General features: G+C 46.2%; 1 protein-coding gene across 1 annotated transcript in view; it reads right to left on the minus strand.

The window, feature by feature from the left end:
• TNFAIP8L3 (TNF alpha induced protein 8 like 3) overlaps window positions 1-23,326 on the minus strand; it is a 42,933-nt gene extending 19,607 nt beyond the window's left edge. The window contains exon 1 of the mRNA XM_040226512.1: window positions 23,054-23,326. Within this exon, the coding sequence (XP_040082446.1) occupies window positions 23,054-23,105 (52 nt within the window). The 5' untranslated portion in view covers window positions 23,106-23,326. The remainder of the gene's footprint in view (window positions 1-23,053) is intronic.
• Between the last annotated feature and the right edge of the window lie 2,064 nt (window positions 23,327-25,390).

Genomic DNA, 25,390 nt, shown 5'->3' on the forward strand with positions numbered 1-25,390 from the left:
CTTGGCCCAGTTTGCTGAGGGGAGTTGGGATGGTGGATAGCTTGCTCTCCTGCCAGGTCCCTGGAGGTTGGGTGCCTTAGTTCTGCTGGTACCCCACCTCTGAAGGAACCATTCTGAACAAGAGAGTAGCTGTGGAGACTTGCCTTTCTGGAAGTTGCCCGTAAGCATGTCTTTCTCTGAGGCTTCTTTTCTAAATTAAACTTTCGCCATACTTGTCTCAAAGGCAGTAAAAGCCTCCAAAGAAAGTTATTTATACTTCATGGTAATATTGGAGAAGGCAATGGCACCCCACTCCAGTACTCTTGCCTGGAAAATCCCATGGATGGAGGAGCCTGGAAGGCTGCAGTCCGTGGGGTCACTGAGGGTCTGACACGACTGAGCGACTTCACTTTCACTTTTCACTTTCATGCATTGGAGAAGGAAATGGCAACCCACTCCAGTGTTCTTGCCTGGTGGGCTGCTGTCTATGGGGTCACACAGAGTCGGACACGACTGAAGTGACTTAGCAGCATGGTAATATAAGACAGTACCACCAAAAAGTTTCATTATTTCAAATCAAGTCACTAGGCACCAGTCACTCTAAGATGCTGATAACTGCTGTCTTGGGGAGCCAGGATGCCAGGGCTGTGGCTATGAAGTTGATCCCCAAGTCTGGGGAAAATCCCCAATACAGGGAAAACTGGGAGCTGACCTGGGTCCTATCTCTCCATGAGCCCACAGCAGAGGAATGGAGGAAAGAGCCCCAGGGCACTCCCTGTGTGCTGTGGGCCCAAGTCTTCACCTTCCTGGTTTATACATCTGGGAGTTGGACTAGATGATTCTGCTCATTTGTTTAATATTCTCAATTTAATAATAACCTCATCAGAATCAGAAACTGAGTTTTTAAAAAACTTGGGCAGTCTTGAGATAGAGCCCATGCCAGTGGGAGAGACTCAGCTTTCTCTCAGCTTTCCTTCTTTCACACTGGTTTCCCTCCTGCCTCTGAGCTCTCCCTCAGCTCTGCACTGCCAGTGGTTTCCACAGTGGAATGCTTCCTGCTTTTCTGTCCTTCTGAAAACCTGGGGCATGGACCTTGGAGCCTCCAGCTTTCCTTTCCTGTGGCTTTCCTCCAAAATTACACCTCCCTTTTCCCCCCTCCCGCCTCCAGCCCCAGGGCCCTTGACTTCTCTGTCAGATGTCAGCCTGTCCTCACCACACAGCAGACTTTCCCCCAGGCTTCTCCCGGTGCTGACCTCAGCGCCCGCAGACCAAGCCGCAGACAGCCAGCGCCTGCGGGCTGCCCTGTGCTGATGCAGCTGCACACGGGAGCTGTGTCCCACATACCAGGTGCCGTTCCTCTCACCAGGCCCACAGCTCTGTCATCCCACCTCTCTGCCCCCAAGAGAAAGTGGCTCATCCTTTTCGCGGTTGCACCCATGGCTCAGTGAATCTTCTCCCCAGATCCAAGCATCTCTTGCTGTCCTCCTTCCCCCTCTCCTCTGAGCCCTCCTTCTCTCCAGAACAAACTCGGTTCTTGGGGCCTGTTCAGGGACCTTCCATTTGGCGTCACGTGTTCGTTCACTGCAAGTTCCAGGAGAGGGAGACCAGGACTGCTGTGTCTGCCATGGCGTCCCCGGCACATAGAAGAAGCTTGATGATAGATTTAAGCCTCAATCCCCAACACTGACTGGTCAGCACAGGAAGTGATGTCATGGGGAAGAGGGTGAGCCCGGGGCCCCAGGAAGAGACCTGAGGAGGGTCAGCTGCAAGAGGACAGAGGCGCTGCGGTCCTGTCCTACCCTGGCTTTCACCCCATACTCAATGGCATCAGCTCTCATGAGGTCACTTTCTAGTTGTTCCTGGGGAGTGACTGGACATGGGAGGACATTTTGTTGTCATAGCATGGAAGTGGGGGGTTCTATGGGGTATCAGTGGGTGTGGTCAGATATGTTACCTCTGCTGTAATTTCTGGGACAGGGAATGCCTGTGGCACCCTGCGACACACACTCGGGCCTTGGCTCATCTGACCTCCAACATCCCGCAACGCTCCTTCGGTCTCTGCTTTCTGGATTCCCCTGTCTTGGTTCTTCACAGCCTCTTCCAGGGCACCTCTTCCCTCTGCCCAGGCCTGAGGCCTAGGTGTTCTCCGTTTGCTCAGGACCCTTTTCTCTCTTGCCACACGCTGTCTCAGAATGTGAGATGTCATCCCTTGCTCTTCCTGATACACCTCCCAGCCCAGGTGTCTCTGCTGAGGCCCAGCCCCACATGTTACTGCTTGCCAGCCCTTTCCACCTAGATTCCCAGGCCTCATGCTCAGAGCTTCCCTCAGCCCCTTTCTCCCACCCCTCTGCAGCCTCCTCCTTGTATTAGATGTGGCTTTGCTGTCTGCTCAGTGCCTGGACAAGAACGTGGGGGTCATCCTTGCCTTCTTTCTCTCTCTCACCTCACGCATCTAAGGGGGCATTATACTGTCGATTCAGCCTCCTTCACGTCTTCAAATGTATCTGCCTCTCTCTGTCTCACTGACAACACCTTAGTACCTCATCATTTCTCACCCAAATGATTGTCTGTCTCCTCACTCATCTCTCTGCCCCCTCTTCCTTTCTGTTTTCACACTGGGCTTAAGAGTTGGCTTTCATGATGCTCCTCCACCAGGGAGAACATCAATTGACTGGCTGGCTTCCCATGGACTTGAAGACAGAGGCCAGACTCTTGAGCATGGGATGCTGGTTGCTGAGCTCACCTTTCCAGCTTCATCCTCCACAGACTCTGAGCTCCTGATTCCAGGCAACGCACAGGTGTCACCTGTCCTGCTCTGTCATGTCTGGGTCCCCTCTGCACCTTTATATATTCTGTTCCCCTGTGCCTGAACTTTGGCTCTGCCCTCACTGCCAATTCCTATTCAGTAACCTCCAGGGCTCCCTGAAGGACTTCTAACGTCTCAGCAACTTTTCTCTGCAACTACTTTTCCCTCTGTTATATTCTTATCACCATGGAGAGCAATCATCCATTGGTTGAATGAGTGACTTTATATCTCACCAGTCTGTGAACAACTTGAGGGCAGGAATCATCATTAGTTTAACACTGCAACTTTAGCCAGGAATTGAAACATAGAGACTGTTGCATGAATGAATGGCTAACAGTCTTGACATTTTATTGAAATCCACTCACGCTCACGTCAGGAACAATAATGATAACTGGAGCGGGTGAGGTCTCAGGACACTGATGCCTGCTTCCTCCACACAGGGGCCTGAGGTTGCCACACTGCCCCTTCCCCACCTGGGCATGGTTGCTCTGAGCTGACCAGTTACTTTTCTTTATCATTTTATTTCTAAAAGTCTTTTTTCAAAGTAATACAGGTACATTATTTAAAAAGTTAAATCCTTCTATAAGGCTCATAATGCTGTAGACTCTGGCCCACTTCTGATGCTGGCTTTTTGGAGGCAAAACACTTTATAACCATTGCAACTAATAATTACTAGTTATTAGTAATTACTAAGAATTATGTTTAACTTCCTTTCACAGAAGGTGAGAATTTAGCTGTCTTTTCATTTCTCCTTCCACCTTCCAGTTTGGTTCTATTTCAATATTTGTTTAAATCAAACTTAAGTGATTACATTTCTGTGATAGAGATACCATTCATAGCTGAGTCATATATATTCTGTCACTTCCATGACAGCATTTCCTTTCTTATTCATCTTGTTTTCCCAGGAGTTAAACACTGCCTTGTATTTCGTTTGGTTAGTTTTCTATCTACCGGGCAGTAATTCACTCTACTGGGTAGTAATTCACTCTTAAAGTTCTAAGCAGAATATAAAGTGTTTCACAACAGGTTCAAACAAATCAACTAATCTTTCTTGGAGACTCCTCTGGGAGCGCTGTGTGCCCTGGCTCAAATCTGGGTGCAAAGGTCTCTTAGCCTGCTCCAGGCTCTCAGCCCAATTCTTCCTTCATTCTTCATTTCTTCTTTCCTGTATCCATCTCTTGTTTCTTGGTTCTCACAGCTTTCTCTTTCTTAACTTGCTCCCCATTTCAGTGTAACACTTTGTCCAGTATATGCATCAGCAAACTACCTTAAAGGGCCAGAGATTAAGGGCCAAAAGTACAAAAAAGTACCTACAAAACCATTTACAATGTAACCATTAAAAAAAGTAAAAATGCTTCTACCTTGTGGGACACACAGAAACAGGTGACAGGCCCGTCTTGGGCTGGGGATGTCAGCTGGCTGACTCCTAGTCTAGCAGCTCCCTAAGGAAGGGAGCACAGTGAGGTAATTTTTTTGAGATCTACTTTATCATGCAATGATTTAGTCTACCTCACACACTTGACTGATAGTCTGACTGTGCTCAGAACTCTCTCACCAATCATTCGCCTTGGGAATTCAAAGATACTGCAACTCTGTTGCTTAGTCCTCAGCTATGTAGAAAACTAGTGCCTTGCTTTTCGTTTTTCTTTAATTTTTATTGCAGTATAATTGTTTTATAGTGTTGTGTTAGTTTCTACTCTACCGCAAAATGAACTAGTCATATGTATACATGTGCCTTGTCGCTTTTGGACTTCTTTCCCACTCAGGTCACCACACTGCATTAAATAGAGTTCCCTGTGCTATAGAGTATGTTCTCATCAGTTACATATTTTACACATAGTATCAGCAGTGTATATGTGTCGATCCCAGGTAGCCATAAATTTGTTCTCTACCTTTGTGTCTCTATTTCTGCTCTACAAATATGATCATCTATACTGTTTTTCTAGATTTTGCATATATGCATTAATATATGATATTAGTTTTCTCTTTCTGACTTACTTCACCCTGTATGAGACACTTTGGGACCATCCATGTCTCTGCAAATGACCCAACTTTGTTCCTTTTTAGTGGCTGAGTAATAGTCCATTCTATATATGTGCCACACCTTCTCTATCCTGTCCTCTGTAGATGGACATGTAGGTTATTTCCATGTCCTGGCTATTGTAAACATGCTGCTATGAACACTGGGGTGCATGTATCTTTTTAACTTATGGTTTTCTCTGACTAGTGCATTAAGAGCCTGGTTTTTCTCTCTGGAAGCTTTTAATATCTTTGCTTCATAACAAGTCTCCAGTCACAGCCATTTATCTTGGTGTTTCCACTGCCATAGTCCCTCTAGCACTCTGGAGGGCTTGTGGGATGGGTGGGAGGATCAATGCAGAGGAAATGGAGAGGAACACCTAGGTGGGAGGGGCTGCAGGGAAGCAAAGCACTAAGGATGAAGCAGAGATCTGGGGCCAGGGAAACAGGCTGGAAGGGAGGTTAGAAGGACTTGCTCCTGGGGTGGAGGTAAGAGGTCAGAAGGCCCCAGCTGGAAGCCAGCTTTTCTCAAAGTTCTGGGCTCTTTAATATTAAAGGGGGCTACTCTCCAGGGGGGTAGGCTCAAGAAGGCTGGGGCAGCCATCTCTGGCTGCTGCAAGCCAAGTGGCCCTCAAGAGGTATCACCTCACACCAGCCAGAATGGCTATCATAAAAAAATCCACAAACAGTAAATGCTGGAAAGGGTATATAGAGAAGGGAACCCTCCTACACTGTTGGTGGGAATGTAAACTGGTACAGCCACTATGGAGAAGAGTATAAAGGATTCTTAAAAAACTAAAAATAGAGCTACCACATGACCCTGCAATCCCACTCCTGGGTATATATATGAAGAAAAACATGATCCAAAAGGAAACATTCATCCCAGTATTTATGGCAGCACTAACTACAAGAGCCAAGACATGGGGCAGTCTAAATGTCCATTGACAGAAGAATGGATAAGGATGATGTGGTACAAATATAAAATGGAATATTACTCAGCCATTAAAGAGAATGAAATAATGTCATTTGCAGCCATGTGGATGGACCTAGCGAGTGTTACACTAAATGAAGTAAATCAGACAAAAAAGGAGATAAATGATATCCTTTATATAAAAAGGAATACAAATGCACTTACTTATAAAACAGAAAGAGACTCACAGACTTTGAGAACAAATTTATGGTTACTGGGAGGAAGGCTGAGAGGACGGGATAGTTAGGGTGTTTGGGATGGACAGTGTACACACTGCTATATTTAAAATGGATAACCAACAAGGTCCTACTATATAGCACATGGAACTCTGCTCAACATTATGTGGCAGCCTGGAAGGGTGGGGAGTCTGTGGGGAGAATGGATACATGTTTATGTATAGCTGAGTCCCTCCGTTGTTCACCTGAAACTATCACAACACTATTAATCAGCTATACTCCAATACAAAATAAAAAGTAAAAAAAGAGAATTGGTCAGGCCTGTGGCCCCTCTGGCTTCCCTGCCACCTGACCAGCTGTGCTTAGTACTCACCCCTGGTCTTTATCCTGCCGATATGACAGTCTCAGACCCTAGTGACCACTGACCTTCACCCCTCTTCAGACTTGGCTCAGACCTCAGCCACTCTCATTGGGTTGTAACAATCAGTTCAGTTCAGTTCAGTCGCTCAGTCGTGTCCGACTCTTTGCGACCCCATGAATCGCAGCACGCCAGGCCTCCCTGTCCCTCACCATCTCCCGGAGCTCACTCAGACTCACGTCCATCGAGTCCATGATGCCATCCAGCCATCTCATCCTCGGTCGTCCCCTTCTCCTCCTGCCCCCAGTCCCTCCCAGCATCAGAGTCTTTTCCAATGAGTCAACTCTTCTCATGAGGTGGCCAAAGTACTGGAACTTCAGCTTTAGCATCATTCCTTCCAAAGAAATCCCAGGGTTGATCTCCTTCAGAATGGACTGGTTGGATCTCCTTGCAGTCCAAGGGACTCTCAAGAGTCTTCTCCAACACCACAGTTCAAACGCATCAATTCTTCAGTGCTCAGCCTTCTTCACAGTCCAACTCTCACATCCATACATGACCACTGGAAAAACCATAGCCTTGACTAGATGGACCTTAGTCGGCAAAGTAATGTCTCTGCTTTTGAATATACTATCTAGGTTGGTCATAACTTTTCTTCCAAGGAGTAAGCGTCTTTTAATTTCATGGTTGCAGTCACCATCTGCAGTGATTTTGGAGCACAAAAAAATAAAGTCTGACACTGTTTCCACTGTTTCCCCATCTATTTCCCATGAAGTGATGGGACCAGATGCCATGATCTTCGTTTTCTGAATGTTGAGCTTTAAGCCAACTTTTTCACTCTCCTCTTTCACTTTCATCAAGAGGCTTTTTAGCTCCTCTTCACTTTCTGCCATAAGGGTGGTGTCATCTGCATATCTGAAGTTATTGATATTTCTCCCGGAAATCTTGATTCCAGCTTGTGCTTCTTCCAGTCCAGCGTTTCTCATGATGTACTCTGCATATAAGTTAAATAAGCAGGGTGACAATATACAGCCTTGACGTACTCCTTTTCCTATTTGGAACCAGTCTGTTGTTCCATGTCCAGTTCTAACTGTTGCTTCCTGACCTGCATATAGGTTTCTCAAGAGGCAGGTCAGGTGGTCTGGTATTCCCATCTCTCTCAGAATCTTCCACAGTTTATTGTGATCCACACAGTCAAAGGCTTTGGCATAGTCAATAAAGCAGAAATAGATGTTTTTCTGGAACTCTCTTGCTTTTTCCATGATCCAGCAGATGTTGGCAATTTGATCTCTAGCAGAGCTATTTTTTTTAATAATTTTATTTTTGGCTTGCATTTATTTACTTTTGGCTGTGCCAAGTCTTCGTTGCTGTGCGGGCTTCCCTCCCCTACTCTCTAGTTGCCATTCACAGGCTTCTCATTGTGGTGACCTCTCTTGCTTCGGAGCATGGGCTCTAGGCTGCTTGTGCTTCAGTAGATGTGGCTCCCAAGCTCTAGAGCACAGGCTCAATAGTTTGTGGCGCACGAGCTTAGTTATTTTTAAGGCATTTGGGATCTCCCTGGATCAGGTATGAAACCTGTGTCTCCTGCATGGCAGGGAGATTCTTTACTACTAAGCCACCAGGAAGCCCCGAAGAGCTAATTTATGTGGAGAGGTTTTTTTGTTTGTTTTTTGTTTTTTTTTTTTTAATAAAAATGAAATAAAGAAAACCAAGAATGGTTGGATCTAAAGTTCTTTACTCACGAGTGAGTGCCAGCTCATCACTGACTTCCCTCCTAGAATGAAGGGAAAGACAGGTGATAGTCTCTAGAGATCCTGCTTGGGTGCTTATAGAACCTGCCAGTCTTAGGATGTACCAACCATCACTCTCAACATAAACACCTGCTTCCTCTAGGAATGTACTCCTATCTCTATTATTCTTCCTCTCATATTCTCTGATCTCTCCTTTAAAATCCACAGTCGTCATATTCCCCCACTTGCAATTAGTAAGATATGGCTTTTCAATAAGGAAACTGATACTGCTTTCCACTTAAAGATTAAGAAAGTGACTTTTTTAATGGAAGGAGGAACTTTTCTGGCAGGGTAAAAATGCTTAGTTACTATATGTTTTTATATCTGAGAATGAGTAAAATAATCATCAGTATCAATATAAATTCAGTTCAGTCACTCAGCTGTGTCCAACTCTTTGTGACCTCATAAAATAATCATATTTTATAATATAAATCAAGAAGTAAATATAGACAAAATCCTAGCTGATGGGGAATATCGGTTATTAAGGGTGAATGGTGCTAATTTAAAACTAGGTTAAAAAACTCTAATTAATGTGAGTCTAAAGGGTGAACATCTTTGTTTCCTATGAGTTTCCTGACTGGGCTATCCCTATTTGATGGACTAGAGTAAAATAAGATGGAGATAGGGAGGCAGCAAATAATACTGGGGCCATGATATCTCTTATTTTCAGCTCCAAGATACAAACAAAATCCAATACATTTCTTCTTTTTCTTTTATTATAGTTAATTTACAGTGTTTAGTTTCAAGTGTTCAGCAAAGTGATTCAGTTGTATAGATTCTTTTTCAGATCCTTTTCCATTATAGGTTATTACAAGATCTCAATAATTTCTAATTCCTTCAGAAATAGATACATATAATACTTAATATCATATTAACTTTTCAATGGGCTTCCCAGGTGGCTCAGTGGTATAGAATCTGCCTGCCAATGCAGGAAATGTGGGTTTCAATCCCTGGGTTGGGAAGATCCCCGAGAGATGGGAATGGCAACCCATTCTAGTATTCTTGCCTGGGAAATCCCGTGGACAGAGGAGCCTGGTGGGCTGCAGTCCATGGGGCCACAAAGAGTTGGACATGACTGAGCGACTAAACATCAACAACAACATTTCAATAATGAACTTTTTTGGAAAGACAGATCAAACTTGGGGGTGGAAGACCAATATCTCTGAAAAGCTAATAATCCTGTTAAAACAGAATTTTAAAGCCTCTTCTTTTTTTCAAATCGTAAAAGTAGTAAAGACAAAATCAATGTGAGGATGAACAAGTGGAAACTGAAAGTCACTCATGTTTGGGATGGGGGTCGGGAAGGAGCAGGGTCAGGGACAGAGGATGTACACACTGCTGGTCAGCAAGCAACAGCAAGGCCACAGTCTAGAGCCAAAATGGCTGAGTCAGCAAGCTCACCCAGCAGGTCCATTTGGCTTGCAAGGTCCTTGGCCTCAAATCTATAAGCTCATTATCCACTCTGACAATTCATGCTTCCCATACCTGGCATGGGGGCGCAGGCCAGCTGGGCTCAGAAGGGAGGGTGTGATAAGGTGGAGGTGCAGAGCTGAAGCCAGGGCAGTGGGTAAGTAGGAAGGGGGCTGAGGAGAGAAGTCCAGAATTGCCCCCACAAGTGAGCCAGCAGGAGCCCAGGAAAAGAACCCATGGAGGCCTGGTCTGATGGGGAAGAGGATCATGGGGAACAGAGGGAAGAATGAGTGTCAAGGAAGAAAACAGAGGGACCTGTGACAAACCTGCAAGAAAGTCAGAAGGATGAGCAGTGGACAAGTCCACTGGATCTCATTTGGGGTGGCTTTTAAAATCAAAATCTGCTGAAAGCTATACATTCTCATTTAGTATGGAAGGAAAGCAAAAAAGATGGAAATTAAAATTGCCTACAAACTCATCATACAGAGTGGTTAATTCTGTTCCAGGATTTAAAAAAAAATAGTTCATGAATGTGAACGGAGGGAGAGTTTCTTCCCCTTCTCTCTATTAAAAAAAAGGGGTATGTGATCTATGAAACAAAAACAGACTCACAGACATAGAGAATAGAACTGTGGTTGCCAAGGAGGAGGGGGGAGAGGGATGGATTGGGATTTTGAGATTATCAGATGCAAATCATTATATACAGGATGGATGGACAACAAGGTCCTACTCTATAGTACAGGGAACTATATTCAATATCCTGTGATAAACTATAATGAAAAAGGATGAAAAATAATATGTATATGTATAACCAAGTCATTTGCTGTATAGCAGAAATTAAACAGGACATTGTAAATCAACTATATTTCAATACCAGTTTTTAAAAAGGGATGTATTGATATGTACGTATAGGTGTATGGGTGTACATGTATAAATAAATATACATGTATATATGTGTACATGTATGTATATAGCAAAATTACGATCATAGATTATCAAGCTTTCTTCATATAGTATAATCAAACATCTATATTTTTTCCAAATTAATTTTTCTTAATAGCTGAATAATATTCAGGTAAATAGGTAAATATATGCTTGGGTTGAATGCGGCTTCCCAGGTGACTCAGTAGTAGAGAATCTGCCTGCAATGCAGGAAAGGCAGGAGACTCCAGTTCAATTCCTGGATCGGGAAGATCCCCTGGAGGAGGAAATGGCAACCTACTCCAGTATTCTTGCCTGGAAAATTGCATGGATAGAGGAGTCTGGCGGGCTACAGTCTATAGGGTTGCAAAGAGTTGGATATGACTGAGCAACTGAGCACACATGGAACCTGATGGCCACCCCAGGGATGTGAGGAAACAGATTCTGAAATGTTTCTAGGCAGTGCTTCAAGGTCATATGTGACTCCAAAGTCTGGGCTTACGTATTTTTAGGTTGAAGATTTAGATTTGTTTCTGCCCCTCCCATTTTTTTTGGGAGGGGGATGTAGCTTTAAATAGTGGAAATCTACCACTTATTTTGTGATCTGGGGTAAATAATCTCTGTGGATGTGTTTCTTTATCTATAAACTGGGAATAATGCCTGCTTTATCCATTTCCTGATTTTGCTATGAGATCAGGTGTATAGGAGATTTCACTCTTCTTATGACTTCACAATTTAATTTTGAATGACTCGGTGGCTGGTGAGGCCACCAGAAGAGCTGAGAGAGGGTGAAGGAAAGGTAACAGTCCAGGTACAGCTGTGCTGCATTGGGGTGTCTCCTGGACAGGAAGGAGATGATGCCCAGATGACTTTGAAGGGCATGATTCTTGCTCTGGAGAGAGGACCAGGTTAGACCACAGCTTTGGGAACCTTTAGCTTCATGCTGGAAAAATGGGCGGGCTTTTCCAAATGAAAAAGGGCTTCCCTGGTGGCTTAGAGGGTAAAGCGTCCGCCTGCAATGCGGGCTCAGGGGTTGAATCAGGGGTTCAATTGAACCCCTGAGTTGGGAAGATCCCCTGGAGAAGGAAATGGCAACTCCCTCCAGTACTCTTGCCTGGAAAATCTCATGGACAGAGGAGCCTGGGAGGCTGCAGTCCATGAGGTCACAAAGAGTCGGACACGACTGAGTGACTTCACTTTTCCACTTTCCAAATGAAAAGTGGGCAGGCTTTCCCAAATGAAAGTGTATTGTTAGAAAAGAACAAGGCCAAGAGCAAAGCCTTAGGAGACACAGGTAGAAAAAAAGTATTAATGAGGGATGGCAGAAGGGGAAATTGAGGAGGGATACAGGGAAAAGGAAGTGGAAGAGGAACCAGAGATCAAACTGCCAACATTCGCTGGATCATAATGAAAGCAAGGGAATTCCAGAAAAACATCTACCTCTGTTTCACTGACTACGCTAAAGCCTTTGACTGTGTGGATCATAACAAACTGTGGAAAGCTCTTAAAGAAATGGGAATACCAGACCATCTTACCTGTCTCCTGAGGAATCTGTATGCAGGTCAAGAAGCAACAGTTAGAATCCTGCATGAAACAACTGATTGGTTCAAGATCAAGAAAGAAGTATGACAGGGCTGTCTGCTGTCACCCTGTTTGTTTAACCTATACACTGAGCACATCATGAGAAATGCCAGGTTGGATGAGTTACAAGCTGGAATCAAGATAGGTGGGAGAAACATCAACAACCTCAGATATGCAGATGATGCCAGTGTAATGGCAGAAAGCAAAGAGGAACTAAAGAGCCTCTTGATGAGGGTGAAGGAGAGTGAAAGAGCCAGCTTAAAACTAAACATTAACAGATAAGATCATGGCATCCAGCTCCATTTCCTATTCTTGGGCTGTAAAATCACTGTGGATGGTGACTGCACACATGAAATCAGAAGATGATTGCTTCTTGGCAGGAAAGCTATGACAAACCTAGACAGTGTGTTGAAAAGCAAGGTCCATATAGTCAAGGCTGTGGTCTTCCCAGTGGTCATGTACAGCTGTGAGAGCTGGACTGTAAAGAAGGCAGAATGCCAAAGTATTGATGCCTTTGAACTGTGGTGCCAAAGACTCCTGAAAGTCTCTTGGACAGCAAGGAGATCAAACCAGTCAATCTTAAGGGAAATCAACCCTGAATACTCATTGGAAGGACTGATTCTGAAGCTGAAGCTCCAGTATTTTGGTCATCTGATGTGAACAGTGGACTCATTGCAAAAGTCTCTGATGCTGGGAAAGATTGAGGGTAGAAGGAGAAGAGGGGATCAGAGGATGAGGTGGCTGGATGGCATCACCGATGCAATGGACATGAACTTGGGCAAACTTCAGGAGATGGTGAAGGACAGGGAGGCCTGGGATGCTGCAGTCCATGGGGTCTCAAACAATTGGACACGACTGGGCAACTGAACAACAACAACAACAACAGGAAAAATCAGGATTACATACGATCAGAGAAACCAAAATTTAAAAAAAGTCAAGAAAATTCACATTTAATTCCCACCATGTACTGCTCTGGGCTGCTAAAAGTTGACTGTATTAACTTAGCTCTGCCTGCTTTGTTTGACTGAGATTGAATCAATGAATTAAATCTTAAGGGTGAGAGAGAGGCTAACACAGGTGAACAAATTTTCCTCTTTCTTTATAAAGTAAAAAATCAATCTAAACAAAGATTAAAAGCATATTTAGAGAACTAGAAATGAATAAATCTATTCCCGAAGCTGGAAGTTATTAAGTTCAAAGTAAATTAACCTTTGCAATTGTCGCCATGCATCTATAAAACCTACCAAATTATTCTTGGGTATTAAGAAAATGTAAAAATATTCTAAGGGCTCCATGTAGGGCTCTCCTGACTGGTGAAGTGGGCCCTGTACATGGGAAGGGCGTGGTGTGGGCCTGTGGTGTCTGACTTCGGGGCAGCTGTGCTGGGAGGTAGAAAGCTCAGGAGAGCAAAGGGGAAGGGGATGGCAAGAACACGGTGGATGGTGTCAAAAGGAGACATGGGAGTGGTCCTTTTGATATCCCAACACCCAGAATTACTCTGATCCTTTTTTAAAATTACATCTGTTTGGGGGAACAATAGAGCCAGAATATCTGGCTTCCAGCTCTGGTGCTGATGCTGTCTGGCAGTGTAGCCCATGTTCTTACTAAACATTTCAGAAGTGGGGCTCTTGTTTTCTTACAAAACTTCCTCCCTCAATAAACGTCTTGCATTTTTCAGGATGGCTTTTGGACCACACTCTTTTGGAAAAGCCCCTCTATTCTTGGGACTCAATCTCATTTTCTTCTTTGTACTGGTTTTGCATATTCTGTCATGAGCTTGCATTCCTTTGGTTGGAAAATAATGCTACTGAAAGGCAATAAGTAAGAAACCCACACCCAAACCCAAGCTGTTCAGCTCAGTGTCTCGTTATTGTGCTATAGTCTCAACTTCGAGTTTTCTCTTGCTCTTGAGTCCAACTGGTCACCATGTCCTGGTGATTCTATATCTAGAATGATTCTAAATACTGGAGTGGAAAAAATGCCTAAGTGCACTCTGATAGAAGCAATATTTGTTTGGCACCTCTCTTGACGCTGCTTTTCAACGCTCTCTCCTCTCCGTCTCCTCCTCCACCACGTTGCCAGGACCCTAGACGTATACATGGCTGCAGGGTCCTTCCAGGACCTTCTCTCCCTGAGAGCTGCTTTGTGCTGCTCTCCTCTTCTTCCCTCCTAAACCAGCTCTTACTAGCTCCTGTTTTGGAACCCATGACAGCCCCTCCTTGCCCATGTATTATTGGGCCACTGCAGGAAATGTCTGCAGCTTAAAACAGGGCCTTCTGGAGGTAGAATGTCCTAAGCTACCAGTAGGAGCCTGAAGAAGGAACCTTATAGTCCAAGGGCGCTGTGGGAGCTGGTGGCGGATGTAAAGGAGCTTGGTGGCATCTACTGATCTAACAACAGAGTTTACCTGGTAAAGAGCACCGTGTTTGGAGTTTAGACTGGCTTCATATCCACTGAGAAACTGAACATCCCTGAGCAAGTTACTTAACCTCTCTGTGCCTCAGTTTCCTGGCCTATACAATGGAGCTACTTATAGTACCTAACCTATAAGGCCTGTGTAAGTCTTAAATACCATATAAATAGTTAACCTGGTTTCAAATACATTGTATGTGCTTAAATAATCTAAAATTAAGTACAAATTCAAAACATCACTGTTATTTTACATTCAGTACCAGCCCTCTGGGACTGGTCTCTGGCTGGCAAAGACCATTTCTCATCTTGTTTGGTATATGCCACAACTTCTTAAATCTACTTTCTCTACCTTGTGACCTGGACCTCAGTCTTCTCTCCCTGACTTTCTTAATGTCATTCCAAGCAAACCAAGGAACCAGACTCAAGTGGGGTAGGGAAGAGCTGCTGCAGAGGCCTGCCAGGCAGACAGCCCCCTTCACTTCCCTCCCATATTATTCCCCGAAAATCTGGTTATATCTTCCTAGCATAACCCTCAGGCCCCAAATTAGGAATGCGGGATGTGTGTGTTCACCAGAACAACCCTTTACAGAATTTCCTCCCGCACATGAAACCGGATGCCTCCACCATAAAACATTAACTGTGAGTTTCCATAAAGCTGTGTATCACCAAAATATTTCCTTTCCAGGCTAGAAAAGTTTCTCAGAAAGCATATTTTACTTTCAAGAAGACAATCTAGAAACTAGTGGCTGCTCCTGTGGTTTTTCAGCTGTTTAAATCAGCATTTGGATACCACCAATGTGTCTCTCTCTCTTTTTTTTCCTGGAGAACTGAATTACAAAATACTGGTTTCTATTAGGGTGTGTCTAGCACTTTCTTTGCGGCCAAGCATTCCATTTTTATAGTCTGCACACTAGATTTTCCATGAACAAGCTCAATTTTATTCCTAAGGCAATGATGTTTAGGAAATCCAATATGAACATGAAGACTGTTCTAAGGCAGTTTCAGAATTTGTGCTATGCAGTTGCCTAAAAAGAGCACTTCTGATGTATAAAAAATATGTTTTGGGGGCATGTGATAATATATGTTGGGGAAAAGGGTTCTCACTACTCTTTATGTTTTCTTAGACTGGGCCATCTCAAGAGAACTTATCTGCTAAATTCTTCTTCTCAAGCCTTCATATCTATACTTGTACACAGTACAGCCCAAACACCCACCTACACAGGCATTTTACAGTAAGAGTTGGAAGCCAAGTGACTGAAAAACAAAACAAAATTATGTATATAGTGTCTTTACAGAGATTTACATGTGAATTCAGATGGGAGCCAATGGTAACTCTGGAGGAAAATGAACCAATTAAAGAAAAGTGCTAATGGAAAGTGTAACTATAATTTGGTTTTGCTGACAAATAAAAAAGCAGGTGCCATATTTTTAGGGAAAAATAATGTAGAAAATAGCTTTATATTTACATACACATACACATTCTGTCTCCATCTCCAGAAATTTACACATTGGCCACAACTACCACAACACCCAATTTGACATTCTAAATATGTCCACCCTCTCTTCCTTTTAGCCCTCTAAGGGGGCCCCCTGGGCTATGCCAGGCTTCCCATGGACTCCTGTCTGTCCCTCCTTCTCTGAGTCCCTTGGCTCATTCTCTTCCCTGTCGAAATCTTTCACTCCTTCAGGGCTGTCCTCAAGGCCCATCTCCGCCATGAGGCCTTACCCCAGAACCCCAGACCATTATGCCCCATGCTCCAAACCTGACACTATTTAACAAATTTATTTCAACTAATTTATTTGGCTGCACTGGGTCTTAGTTGCGGCGTGTGGAATCTAGTTCCCCAAACAGGGATTGAATCCGGGCCTCCTGCATTGGGAGTGCAGTCTTAGCTACTAGACTACCAGGGAACTCCCTGAATCCTCCACTATTTATTGCTGATGCTGTCAATTTTACAGATTCATTTTGGGTAGGCATTTTCTCTCCCTATGGGTGCAAGCCTCTTGAGGGCTGGGCCACATCTAATTCCATTTCTTTTTTAAAAAAGAAAAAAAAAACAACCCAAGTTTTATTTGATTTTTGGCCACACCCTACGACATGTGGGATGGATCTTAGTTCCCCTACCAGGGATCCAACCCACACTTCCTCCACTGGAAAGTGGAGTTTTAACCACTGGACCACCAGGGAAGTCCCTAATACCAGTTCTGTCTGCTACCATAGTACCCCCCACATACTGAACACAAAACAGATGATGAACCAATATCTATTGGCTTGTATGGGTTGAACAGCTGAGTGCAGATCTGTGCGATCTAGAATGGCTAATTTCATCTGGCTATCTAAATTGCTCTAATTAGGTCCAGATAATGTTCATAGCTGCCCATAGGCAGGGCTGCCACCCCTCATGAAACATGCCTGGAGAACTGTGGAGGCCACCCGTGGTAGATGCCATGGTGTACGTTCCAGGTCCCCCTTCAGGAATGAAAGGCCAAGCGTTCCACAAGCTGCTGGAAGTGCTGCCTGCAGACAGCTCTCAGCTGAAGGGGCAGGTCTGTCCAAGATGCAGGGATGGCCTGCATCTAATGACTGATCATTATGTCAGGGGATATAAAAGCCTAGTCCCTCACCTCAACTCAGTTCTGTAGGGCTTTCCACCTTCAACTTGTTGGGCCTGCTCTGCAGCTCAGCTTCTCCCTCTGCCCAGCCTGGCATCCCTCTCCTCTGTTTGTCTTCCCCAGGTATTGATCCCAAGACCCTCTCCCAGTAAACACATTGCATGCTAACCTCCATCTCAGGGTCTGCTTCCTGGAGAACCAACTTATAACAGCATTTGTAGATCCATCCATCTATCCAAGCAGCCAGCCAGCCAGGCAGTCACCTACCACTGTGTTTAGGGCACACAGGTGGTGTTGATGAGAGGTGATACAGATTAAAAAGGCCCAGTCTTTACCCTTAGGGAGCTAAGACCAATACCAGAGATGAAACATGTACAGGAATAACTGTAAAACACACAATGGAAAGTGGCTAGTGTCAAGAGAAAACATATAAACAGAGACGTGGCAGGATCTAACCTCAGGGCAATGGTGTGAGAGTCTTCCTGTACTGGCTTAAGCTGTGGCCATCAGTACCTGTGTCCTATCTGCCCATCTGATCCCAAGCTCTCCTAGAGACAGAATGGACTGTATCCTTATATCTCTTTTCATGCCCCCATACTTTCCAATACAGAGTCCCAGATAGGGCAAGTGATCTTAAAACACTGAAGCAAAGCACTGAAGGAAAGTGTTGGCAGCCCTACTTTATAGGACAGGATTTTGGCTGTCCATCTGGCTTTTTAGTGCAGAGCTCTCAGGAGGCTCCTCAAATTTCTCATTCATTTATAATGTCCATAAAACCCTGGAAACATGAAAGCATGGGACAAGGTCCTGATCCTCACAGCAGCCCACTGTGTGGTTGGGGCCGAAGCCCCTGAAAGTGTCCAAAATAAGGACGAGACCTGGGACTGTGACTGATAGCCAAGTAGTTCATCATCCCCAGGTGGTGTCCTTGCCCATGGTTGTTTGGTTGTTCAGTCCATCAATTGTTAATTTGTCAGGCGACAAATGTTACTGAATAGCCTCCACAAATAACCCAACAATAAGAATCAACAAACTCCAGAACCCCATGATCCTCCAAAACCAATGTCCCAGCATAATTTACTGTGGGTGGGGGGAGGTGCCTTTGAGCAAAACTTTGTTGTTATTCACTCGCTAAGTCATTTCCGACTCTTTGCAACCCCATGGACTGCAGCATGCCAGGCTTCCCTGTCCTCCACCATCTCCCAGAGCTTGTTCCAATTCACGTCCATTGAGTCGATGATGCCATCCAGCCGTCCCATCCTCTGTCATCCCCTTCTCCTCCTGCCTTCAATCTTTCCTGTCTTCAGGGTCTTTTCCTCACTATTAAGTATCTGATGGAAAGTCTGTCTCCTGCATTTCCCTGCCTCAGCCCAACTCAACACGCCAGTCGCTTTCCACTGTCCCTCTCCTGTTACTGCTTTTGTACAATCTGTCACCGACTTCTGTTGTTTGTTTCTCTGAAATGGCATTTGCATCCTTCCTCTTCTGCCTCGCTTAGGGATACCATCCCCTCTGACTGTGTGGTCACACCCTGGTAGCCGAGGCTCCAAGCCTAGGCCATCCCCCTACTTCATGGCTGTCAGACGTGGCTTCTGAAAACACAGCTCTGAGTCAAGGACATCTCTGCTCTACTATCAGCTCAGCTGGGGCTCCTTCAGCACTGCCAGGACCAAGTTATTAAGACCCTCTCTAGTAAGTGGCTCTCTCTACATTCATCTAATTTCATTTCCCAGTACCCCTCGGTATCCCAGAGGAGGGCATGGCAACCCAGTCCAGTATTCTTGCCTGGAGAATCCCACAGATGAGGAGCCTGGCAGGCTATAGTCCATGGGGTCACAAAGAGTCGGGCATGACTGAAGCGACTTTTAGCACACACACATGCACACCTTAGTATATGCCCTCCACTCCAATTGCTTCCCTGTTTATCTGTGCCTTTGCTTAATGGTGTCTGACTTCTAGAACACCTTATCTCCTCTTGGCTAACTACTGAATCCTACCCACTCCTTTGCCACTCTGTCTTCCTGGACCAAGCTTAGAACCTAGGGAATGGGAAAGACAGGGAGGGCAAAATCAGGAGCCTGCTGTTTTCCCACCTCCTTTATTATCTTGAGGTTTCCTTATCACATCCCAACTCCATCGCATAGATATGCCTTTCTGTGGCACCTGCCCAGCCACAGGGATGCTCCATCAGTGTGGCTGCTTGGCACCAGCTCTGGGTAGAAGGAGCTTGTCTGTTTCAGCTGGGGTAGATGATCTCAGTTTTACAAGTCAGAAAGGAAAGAAAGTGGCACTGCTAATGTTTACTCGCTTGTTGCTTCTTAGGAAAGAATCTGAATCAGTGCTGAGTTAATATACCAAGCTCTAAGATTTCTGAGAGATGGATGGTGGGTTTGTCAAAGGAGAGACTGCCAAGTTGGGTCTCTGGAAAGAATCCAGTGTTCCATAAACGCTGTCTCTTTCCTAATCATAGAGAGAACCATAAAACTACAGAGAGGCAAAGGAGAGCTGCAGGCAGCAGAATGACATAGAAGCACCATCCTGTGCTTCTTGAAAAACAGAAAATGCAGATTAGGACCAATCTTATCCACACTCCCCCTTTGACCTTCCTGTGCAGGGACTGCTCCATGAGAGAGCAGTACGGCAGATACTGCGGAGATCTTTGGAAAAGGCTCTTGTAAGGGGCACAGTAAAGACATTTCCTCACTTCTCTGCCAGTTTTTGACCAGGAAGGTTATGAGATGGGCAAAAATGGACAGAAGAATAGTGACTATCTCCCCTGTCTCCTGTTACCTTGAAGGGAAAAGGTGAACCAGTGTGTGGCGGGATTAACCACTCTTCTATCGGAAGTGGCATAAAAATGGCTAACCTCCAGGTTAGAAGGTAGACTGGATAAGGTGTTCTCTACTTTGTGCAACTTTCTCTAAAGCCAGAAGAGATGGATGGTGAAAGCAGTAGTTTTGAAGGACCCCATCTTTATGCCTTGAACTAGGAGATGAGGATGAGAAGAGGTAACTTAAAAATACAAACAAATACATCTGCGTGTGTGTGTGCATGTGCGTGCATGCGCACACACACGCACACACACACACACACACACACACAAGACAGAGTGAAAAGGAGAAAATTCAAAACAAATCTTCTCAGGCAATTACATTAATGTAATAATAATGACAATAATACTAATTGTTTTATACATGTTATAAATGTTTTATACATGTTTTATAAATGTTATTAAATGTTATCCCCATTTTATAGATGGGGAAGTTAACTTGCCCATCAGGTGGTGCTAGTGGTAAAGAACCCATCGGCCAATGCAGGAGATGTAAGAGATGCTGGTTAGATCTCTGGGTTGGGAAGAACCCCTGGAGAAGGGAATGGCAACCCACACCAATATTCTTGCCTGAGGAATCCCATAGACAGAGGAGCCTGGTGGGATATGGTCCATGGGGTCACAAAGAGTTGGACACAACTGAAGCAACTTAGAACACACGGGGGTAGAGATTAAGACCCAGGTCTTTCTGATTCCAGAGTCCAGACTCAGAACTTTGATACGGTCCATCTTACAGCAAGGCTTTTCTACAAGTTCAGGAAGGAGAGGGCATTGAGGAGGAAGCAGCCCTTCATCTCAGCTCCCTGGGAGGTGGGTACACACAAATACACACATTAATACTCCAAGACGCCCCACTTCCTCTGCTGTCCTCAGTTACAAACCCACTCAGCTTGCACAGATACGGGTCCACAGATGGAGGTCATGTTACTTACAGGGACAATGATCAGCCCTACGGATAACTTAACCTGCATCTGAAGCTGCAACAGGAGTTTCCTTTCGATAGGATGTAGCCACAGCTAGATGATGAGTTAGCACTTAGTTTTGAAGGTGTGTCACGAAGACTTTAAGATTGAAAGTAATGAATGAGACTGAATGCCATTTAGCAGAATGGCTTGTGACATTCAAATAAATGTTCAGCTTGTGAGATTCAAGCACACAGAGGAAGAAGAAATGACTGTGGAAAACGGTAAGGCAGAAACAAATGGTGACAGCTCACAGAACCGGCTGCCCTTCTTCACGGGATCCATCCAACCTCGGTAGTCACGGCTCAGCTGCTGTTAGCCGTGTAGAGGTCTTCCACACAAACAGACATGAATCCCCAGGGATATTCCTTGCTCAGCAGGCTGCCCGGAGAAGCAACCAGACCCTTCAGAACTCTTTTCCTCCCCTGTCATCCAAGTACCAACTCTTCTGAGTGTCTCCTGCTACGGCCCCCCGCCCCTCCACCACCTTCTCTTCCCCTCCTCTTTCTCAAAGCCTCCTATCCTCCCCTTCTCCATCAACTGACATAAAAGATCTGAGGGTGGGAGCTGGGAGAGCATGTTAGTTCCTGAGATTTTGAGAGAGTAAAGTTTCAGTGTCAATGTATCCACCCCCCCTCCTCCTCCTGAACTCCAGAGATATACTTAGATACACACAAACACCCACTGGAACTTTTAAATGATGGGAAGAGATCCACAAGCCACCTGTGAAACAAAAGCTTGGTGCTTCATAGTCATGGGAACATACAGGTTGGAGAAGAGCTCATGTTTATTAATTAGGTCCACACATACCTACAGAAAGCAGGTGGCCCTTGCACAGAGATAGGAGTCCTCACACACAGGCATCTTGACGATGCCACCTTGTTTCTCTGCCATTCTCCTCTCTTCCCACCCAGCTGTAGGTATTTACCACAGCTGCCCTGTGAGGTGCAACAGAACGGCAGTCACTCCGCCCTTGGCTAGGCCCTGGCTATGATTTATGGGTAAGCCACCTAACCCAGTTCTGGAATATGGAGATAATAACCACCAGGCTAGGTGCTGTGAGGATGAAGGAGAATAATATATGCAGGGCCTTTGGCACAGCTTCTGGCGCTGACCTGCCTGATTCCTGCGCCTGCCTTTCCCACAGGCACGCCTGGGCTGATGGTGCCTGCTGACACTTGGTCCCCACCCTGGGGACCCTGGTCTGAACTGGGAAGAGTGGGGACTAGTCTGGGACCTCGGATCTGTACCCGAGGACCCCAGCTCTCAGGTCACAGGTCTGCTGGCCAGGGCCAGCCTGCAGGGCGGTGTGATGCGAGGGGAGCCACGGGTACGTGTGAGTACCAGAGGTCTTCTGCCCCTGGACCCGTGGGCGGCGGGCGGAGCGGGCCAGTGGAGGTAGGTGGGCAGAGCCCGGCGGTAAGTCGACTCAAGGCTGTGGGTGGCTTCCTCCTGTTGCTCAGTATCAGGGAGAGGCGGGGGAGGACATTCATTTTCTTCTTAAGTAAGCATCCACCCATCGTTTCGATTAACTATCGATTGTGAAAAGCTGGCTGCGCCCCTTAAAGGCGAAGCTCGGCCCCCGTGCGCCAACGTGTCTGTCTCCCTGGACCCTTCGTGGGGGACCTCCTCCGCGTGTGCAGGGCAGCGATGGGCCAAGGCTTCCGCACCGGCTCATCTAGCAACCTCGGGAACCGCAACCACGAGCTGTGGTTTGAGTCCTGCCTGGCCACCCGGGGGGGCATTTTCTTCCCCGAGTGTCCTGTCACGCCTTCGGAGCCGGTCATCTGTTCCGCAGCGTCCCTGGAGCCCGGAGTTCGAGGACCCGGCCGGCTCTTGGAAAGTTATTTCAAAAAGCAGATGTGTTGCAACCCTCACTGCAGCAAACTACAGGACACGGATTTCCCAAACCTTGTCACCCGCCCCCCTACCTCAACCCCGGCCCAATACCTCCCCACCCCCTGCCCCGGCCCGACGGCCCGAGCACTGCAGCGCGGAGAGCCACCCTCAAACGCACCTACGCTCCCTCCAGCGCCCAAATGCAATGGGGAGAAAACCCCAAAGCAAAGTCAGAGCGCAGAGCCGTCCCAGTCCCGGCCTGGAAAGGATCGGACTGTTGGGGATCGGCCTCCCGCCTGGCAGCTCCGAGAAATACTCGCGATTTCCCGCCCGGGCCTCCCCTCCTCGATGCCCCAGTCTTCCTGGCGGGGCTGCCCCGACCCCTCGTACCTGCGGCGGTCCCGGGCTCGCCCTCGCTCTGCTCGCCTGAATCTGAATCCATGCCGCCGGCTGGCGTCCACAGCCGCCCGTCCGTCCCCGGGGCGTCCGGGGCCGGCGTCTGGACTCGAGCAGCCGCGTCGCACTCCAGCCGGGCGATGCCCGGCGGCCGCAGCAGGGGGCGGCTCGGAAGAGGCCAGCGCGGCCCGCTCTCCGCTCCCCGCGCCCGCCGGCCGGTGCCTGTGCGCGAGGCGAGCGCGGGGCGGAGGGTGGGGCGCGCCGGGAGAGCCGGGAGGAGGGCGGGGAGGCGCGAGCTGGGAGGAGCAGGAGCGTCCGGCGCCCGCGGGCTCCAGACTGGGGTTAAATACCCAGGGGAGGCGCCGCTCCTCCAACCGCGACCCGCAGCCCTGGACTTGCGGAGCCCGGCTAGGTCGTGCGAGTTGGCGAGGCCGAGCCCCTTCCCTTGGGGGTGGCCAAGTTTGGAGAATTCTTAGATGAAAAAGCGCCTCTACCCAAGTTGAAAAAGGAGAGGTTCTGAGTGGGAATGCTGGGGCTGCCCGGGTTCGAGTCTGACTTTACAGTTAGGAGATCTTGGGCGAGTGACTTAACTTCTCTGTGCCTATTTCCTCTCTTGGAAAATGGGGAAAATGAGAGTTCCCTTTTGTCCCGAATGGTGTGAGAGGAGTATATAAATCATGCATGTGAGGGGCCAAGAGCAGGGCCTGGCACCTAGCGAGGAAGTAAACAGCGTGCGGCAGGTAAAACTAACGCTGGTGGCTCTTCTGGCGCGGGTGCGGGCGGCCACGGTCTGGAGCCCTAGCTGCCGTCCAAGGCAGGACTCCCCCACCTGCTGGCCAAGGAGCCAAGCCATTTCCAGGCACAGACGCGGGCAAGAATGGATTTTAAAACCTTTACTTTAACACAGAGTGCTAAATTTCCTCAATACCCTCCTCCTTCCACTTTCTAAAAGAAAAAATTTTTAAAAAGAGAGAGAGAAAAAAAGAAGCCGTTGTGTACTGATTCAGTAATTAAGAGACTAAACTGGGGGAAATGCACGGAGCACTAAGGCCTGAGGGGATCCTTTGTTGTTAATTCCTGATTATCCACGCAGTCTTATTTTCTTCCTGAACTGTCAGCTCCAACACTTACATAACCTTAAGCCAGCTTCTCTACATGTAAAGTGTGGGCAGAGAACAGGGACACACTTTATTGACCTGAGCAAAATGAAATTGGAAAGAGAAAAGTCTGCTCAAAAGAGCCATTTACTGTTTCCTCTGTGCACTCGTTTTAACCTCTCCAACGACCCAGTGAGGAATTTGAAAAAAATATTTTGTTTTGGAGGTCAAAAATGGTTGAAAGTTGGCAGTTTTGAAGATAACTTAAACTGTTATCTCTCTGTTTTGAGATGTGGAAACAGTCTCTGAGCCTATGGTCTCAGGCTCAGTATGTGGGTGAGTTGGGCCTTGAAATCTGATCAGATGACTGGACTTTCTACTGACCATTAAGGTAGCGTCACAAGTGAGTTTGGCCTCTTGACTGCCTGGAGTCTGCCTCTTTCGGAGGAGGTCTGGACTTTTCAGAGTGCAAATACATTTCTCCTTTGGGTTCTCAGAAAACGTTTTCTGGATGGCAAAACTCATGGACTTAAGCTAGTAAGAGCTGGATGGATTTCGTTGGAAGGGTTTAAAGAACCCTCACTAGACATAAGATCTTGGGCAAATGGCTTAACCCCCTTAGTTTTCTCAGGCGATGGCATCTCCTTCATAGAGTGGTTGTAAGGGAGTGAGTGAAATAATGAGTGTGGAAGCTAGTTAGTACCCAATGCCTGGCACACAGTTCATGTCTGATAAATGGAAAGAACATTCTTAGATTTAATGGATCCCATTTAGAAAAACAAAATATTTTAAAATCACAATTTTAAGTGAAAAAAAAAAGTCACAGCAACAGTTGGATAAAAGTTGACACTCAAAAAACAAATAGCTGGGTCATTAAAAAAGTTTGGCATCATGGTTTTGTAGTCCTAAGGAAAAACAAGGATGATAGCATCAGAGAACAGAGCATATTGGATTGAAAAGTCATCCAGCTTCCTCTAAGAGCCATGCCTAAATTCAGCAACAGGAAATGTGAAACTTTCTCTGCCCCGCTAGACCTACTTTTCTGGCACTTGGTGGAAGCTTTTTTTAATTTTTCTTTTTGTTTGTTTTAATGGACAGGTGATCTGGGTTGAAGACAGAAATATCACTGAAACATCTACACATCTTAGCGCAAACAGGGAAACTCACTATTGGAACTTGATCAACAGTAAACAAAGTACTGGGAGTGCAATTAACAACAGAGATATATCCGTCA

Source organism: Oryx dammah, unplaced genomic scaffold (genome assembly GCF_014754425.2).
Source record: "Oryx dammah isolate SB20612 unplaced genomic scaffold, SCBI_Odam_1.1 HiC_scaffold_26, whole genome shotgun sequence".
In the NCBI taxonomy this organism is placed as follows: Eukaryota; Metazoa; Chordata; class Mammalia; order Artiodactyla; family Bovidae; genus Oryx; species Oryx dammah.